General features: G+C 36.0%; 1 protein-coding gene across 1 annotated transcript; it reads left to right on the top strand.

Annotated features, from left to right (window-relative positions):
- Nucleotides 1-395: 395 nt before the first annotated feature.
- On the top strand, nt 396-5,283 carry LOC109012212 (DNA-directed RNA polymerases II, IV and V subunit 12). Its single transcript, XM_018993741.2, has 3 exons — nt 396-532; nt 816-908; nt 4,975-5,283. Exons 1-3 carry the CDS (start codon nt 493-495, stop codon nt 4,995-4,997), a joined length of 156 nt encoding a protein of 51 aa, XP_018849286.1. The 5' UTR covers nt 396-492; the 3' UTR covers nt 4,998-5,283.
- The last annotated feature ends 204 nt before the right edge of the window (nt 5,284-5,487 follow it).

Here is a 5,487-nt window from a genome sequence, read left to right as displayed (position 1 = left end):
TTTTTTTAAATTTTAAAATAATAATAATATTAAAAAATAATATTATAACAATATTTTATTATTTCAACTCAACTCACTTTAACATCCAAACGCAATCTAATTCTCAAATTATTAAACTCATCTCAATTCAAAATCTTATTATAGGTAAGATACATAATTTTTTTCAATTCAAAATCTTTTATACGTAAAATCTATAATTTTTTTAATTTTTTATAAATAATATTAAATTCATTTTAAATAGATCTCATATAATTCATTTTACCTATTCAACTCATTAATATATATAAAAAACTCAGTTCAGCTCACCTTTACTAAATATTCAAACGCAATCTTATTTTCGGGTCGGTTCAAGACCTGGATTTATAGGGTCGGGTTTTTGCAACATGAATCTCTGTATGGGAATTAAAATCCACGCAATTTCAGAGTTGCACCAAATACTGAAAACCCTAAAAAGCCGTCTTTTTCTTGGAATATCTCCGGATCTTCGACTTGATGGATCCTCAACCGGAACCGGTGAGCTACATCTGCGGAGGTATCCCTGCGATTCATTTTTTTTTTTTCCGTTTGGATGCCAGGAAAACGAAAGAAAAGGAAAAAAAAATAGAAGCTAAAACCTAGTTCACTATCTGGCTGGTTTGACTAAAATGTTTTTTCTTTATCTCAGTTTTCTTGGCAACTAATCAGATACTTTCAATCAATTACTTGAACTGTTTTTGCTTGAAATGATTTTATGCTGGTTGATAATTAGCGGTAGTCAAAAAAATAATTTGTTTTTGTCTTAAGAGTGATGTGATTGTGAGAACTATTTGGCGTAGACTGTGGGATGGAGAACACGCTGAAGCCAGGTGATGTGATACAGTGCCGAGAGTGTGGTTACCGCATCTTGTACAAGAAGCGCACCCGCCGTAGTAAGCTATTTTTCATTTTTCATATTATAGCAATGGCAGCAGCTCTATAGTCTTATTTCATTTTCTTGTTTGGGTATGAAATATGTGGTAGTTTACAAAACGCTAGTTACATTCAGTGATGCATTGTACTGTCAGAAGTTTGTGTGTGATTGTCATGTGCTATAGATATTTGCTTTTAAATTACTTCTATGCTGGGGATAAAGGTTAGGACCACGTGTTTTGAAGTAGCTAATCGAAAGATTGTAAGATATGCATTATTTAGAGTGATTAGAAGATTTGTGATTGCTGTGTGCTTGCTCTTGTTATTGGTTAGACTAACCAGTGGATATAGATCATTATTTTAGTTTAGTTAGAGTCAGAATTTCACATCAGTCTATTTGAGTAGAATGCTGTGTTATTTTTAGAACTTAAGCCTTAGGGATCCACCTTGGTCTGAGTTCAGGATTCAATCATAGGATTTGCAACATATAAAGAGTAAGAAATGAAAAAATGTAAGTCTCTCTAGAATCCTAAACTAGTATCCCAATTTTCATGTGGAAAGGGAAAATGCCCCTGATTGGACTGAGTGAGCATATTTAGTGCCGGGTAATCTCAGCCACCAATTGGTGAGCCTCAGATATAACATAACTATTCAATTACGAAGGTGGCTCTATGATTTTCTTACGTTTGTCTAATGTCGGTGCTGAACTCATTTAGTGGCCAAGTAGATCTTCTCAAAATGTCATAACAGAGCTCCTTTTGACGCTGTAGCAGAGCTTCTTTGTCCAGATTTTTGGGGGGGGGCTTCTAAGAATCTTTGAGTGGACCACAATTTTTGTGAAAGCAAGATAGTAATATATTAGCCTATTTACTCAATTTATTATAGAATTACAACGCAACCTTTACCATCTGCCCTAACCCCCTGACTGTGATGGTGTTTGATCCTTTTCTAAGATTTGTTTCTTTAATGGGAGAGGCATGACATGAAAATCGGACATGGTGTGACAAGGATGAAGTGTCATTTTTATAAGGACCCCTAAATAGCCTCGAGCAATAATTTCATCGGGCTTTAAGGTCAATGGGATCAATAGACGCCATCTTTTGAAAGTTATCCCATATCTTAAACTGGTTGTTAGCAGGTTTTTTTTTGGCTCTTGCCTTTAGTGTGAGGGATGGCGTAGGGTTTTGGATTTTTGCGGAGGAAGGTACTAAAGGACTAATGTTTTCCTCCATATCCAATGAAAAATATGAGCAGGCCACCTCCACTGGGTTTTATACCAATATGAAAGCCCACTTTTAGATATCCATGTGTGATTGAAAGAGGAGAGAAGACAGAAAAATTAGAGATTAGCCGATTAGATAATTACAAAAAAAAAACCCACAAAACATAACAAAGAGATCAATGGAAAGATGAAACTGAAGAAAGTGTAGCACCCCTTCCCCCTAGGGTTAAGAAAATGCCATTTTTAGAAATCAAGGGGACCTAGAATGACTAGCCTTTAAAAACTTTACTTAGAAGCCTGATTTAGGAGATTTCATAAATTCACATAAAACATAATTTATTAAAACTACTTAAAATAAAAAGAGTCTTCATAAGCATTTATTAAAAATCATTCAACTTTCATGTGCTTAACAAAAATAACAAAAATATTGAAAACATCAGACTAAACATCCTCATGAATTGCTAGGCCTTTGCCTCGTCTCCCTAAGCCAAGTCTCGTCCTGCAGCTCCATCCTCATAGTGATCCTCACTTGGGGTGGTTAAAACATAAAAACGACAAAGTGAGTTAAATACTCAGTAAGCAACACATCACGCTGTAAAAATAATATACTTAATGCAGGTTTTTCTTTTAAAATTATCATTCTTAAAACATAAACATTCAAAAATTCATTCACATCCATTTCATCACATCATATCCATCATATCTGTAATATCTGTCCTAACATTTAAAATAGCCATCACACACAATTACCTGTGTGCTAGGGTTGGCAATTTCGACGATCATGATCACTGGTAGGCCTTGAGTGAGATTTCATTAAACTGTTAAAAGAAAGGGTTGTCTTTAGGTGCACCGCTATTGAGCCACTCTTGGTGTTGCCATATCCACCCCTTAGCCTTTGGTACCATAATCCATCATTTTTTATTATTTATCCATCATCAATCGTCAGTCTTCGGTCAATCATTTAGTCATTATTCAATAATAATAATAACATCACTCATGCTGTCAAGTCCATTCACATTCATGTACTTTTATAATTACAGGGTATTTAAAAAGAGGATATTAATGAATAGGCTTGTACATGCAATAATACTTTGTAAACCATGACATGAGTAATGGGCTTTTTGTTTATAAAACACATATATGATTAATGATTGCTTTTAAAATATATGCAATTTGAAAGACATGATCATAATTGTTCACATAATGTTATAAAATATGTGTGTCCAAATGGCATGATCTTATTACTTACGTAACTTAGAAAACATGCATGATAATGAAGAGTGTGATCGTTCCACTTACATAATTTAGAAAACATGCATGACGAAGGGTGTGATCATTACTTACATAATAGAAAACATGTGTGATGAAGTGTGTGATCATATTACTTACCTAGCAACCCGGTGCAATAATTAATGCATCAACAATCACCTAGTCAATAAACACGTAATATCATTTCAATTTATAATTTCATTCACCATCTTTTATGAGACTACAATTCTTCCTTAACAAGCCTACGTGTGACTTCCAACTCGTAACCTCCATACTACTTTCGTGCCCATGACCCCATAGCCCGTAACACATCCATCCTCATAATCACCTAGCAAGTATCACCCTGTAATACATATGATTTGTCCAAAATGGTGGCCCATAACCTTCAACTCGTGGCCTTAACATTAATATTTGACACTTAGTTTGTGACCCAAAATCTGCTCCTAATAAGTCTAACTGTCTAAGTGTTTTAGTGGGAGAGGAGAACTCTGCCGAGAGTTATAGGGAGTGTGTGTTGTGCACTTAGGAAGAAAAACATAGAAGAGAGAGAGTTACCGACAAGAATGGCTGGAGGAGCTGCAGTGGAGTTGCTGGGCGGCTGGTGGCTATTTTGATTGGTGCTGCAACAGACCATGTAAGGAAACAAAGGGGCTCAGTTTTTCTCTGAATTAGTGGGGAGAAAACAGGGGAGGCTGTACAATGCTGGTGTCACTGGTTTGACACCATCGTGACAAAGAGAGTTTATTCTTGAACTGGTGTAATGCGTTGGAGTTTGGTGCAACTGGTTGTGCACTTGTGGCATACGTGCTAAGCTTCAGTTGACAGGGAGGCTCAATCGTTTGTAGAGCTGGTTCTGCTACTTATGTTGCAGGGGCTAGGGGCTTCATGGGGCAGCTTGTTTTCAGTTTGGTGACTGATGTTGTTGTTTTTAATTTGGTGGCATAGCTGTCTGACCATGGCTTGAGGGAGGCTCACGGTGTTGCCACTGTGGCGTAAGCTGGGCTGTTTCGGTGCACTATTGGCCTGCTGTTTTTTAGTTGATCAAGTTTTTTTAACATTTGGATGTTGAGTTGAGTTGAGTTGAGTTGAAATGATAAAATATTATTAGAATATTATTTTTTAATATTATTATTATTTTGAGATTTGAAAAAGTTGAATTGTTTATTATATTTTGTGTTGGAATTTGAAAAAGTTGTAATGATGAGTTGAGATGGGTTAGGGATCCAAATTTAATGGTTTCCTGCAATTTTACTCCAAGATCTAGTTCAGGAAGGCTCTTGCCTTCTCTCCTCCTTTATAAGTATTCAGTTTTATTTATGGATGGGTAAGTTGAGCACCCAATGGGTCTTGAACTCATGGCCTCACCTTCAACCTTGTTCTTACAACAGGAGGAGGTACAGTTTGAGCTAAAGATCCCTCTAGCTGTTAGATAGATGTCATTGGCTTATTCCTTTTTCCATAGTACTGTTTGGAATTATGGCCCTGCAACATCTTGGTGTTTGTCTTTCTTATAATGTTTCTGAAGTATACATCTTTTGTCTTAACTCATGTTGCTGAAAACATTGAACTAAATTAGCCCTTCCTGTTTGATGCAGTTGTTCAATATGAGGCTCGCTGAATTGGGGGAGGCAAGGACATGCAGTTGTTCAAGGACATGCATATACATATATGTAGTTACTGTTACTGTCTTCCTGCAACTTGCTAATCTGGTGGATGGTTTACTTTTCAAGAAACAGATTGATTTATGCTTTAGCACACTATGCGATCGATAAAAAACACCTGTGCTGTCTATGCAAGTGATCACATTAAAGTAGAACACTGCAAATCAATCTGATTGCTCTGCATGTTTGATTTCCTATATTACTGGCCTCCTAGAGACGGCATAAGCATATTGTTGTTTTACATGTCTTTTGTTTAGTTCATCATCTTTGAATGGTTAAAAACAAGATAACCAACCACGATTAGACGAGAGCAAGCATAGGAAGACCAATTACATGCAAATCATATTATGTTCTGTTTTGGAATCATAATACACTACACAATTTCATGGAAAAAGCAAAAGGAATCATTGCTTAGGTAGTATTGATTCAAAGCCCCCAAATCACGAT

Source organism: Juglans regia, chromosome 15 (assembly GCF_001411555.2).
Source record: "Juglans regia cultivar Chandler chromosome 15, Walnut 2.0, whole genome shotgun sequence".
NCBI lineage: Eukaryota > Viridiplantae > Streptophyta > Magnoliopsida > Fagales > Juglandaceae > Juglans > Juglans regia.
This window is presented reverse-complemented; position numbering and strand designations above follow the sequence as displayed.

Coding starts and splice junctions, on each gene's coding strand:
- LOC109012212 (XM_018993741.2), top strand. CDS start 493: ATGGATCCTCAACCGGAACCGGTGAGCTACATCTGCGGAG. Junction 533..815: donor GGTGAGCTACATCTGCGGAG/GTATCCCTGCGA, acceptor TATTTGGCGTAG/ACTGTGGGATGGAGAACACG. Junction 909..4,974: donor CAAGAAGCGCACCCGCCGTA/GTAAGCTATTTT, acceptor TGTTTGATGCAG/TTGTTCAATATGAGGCTCGC.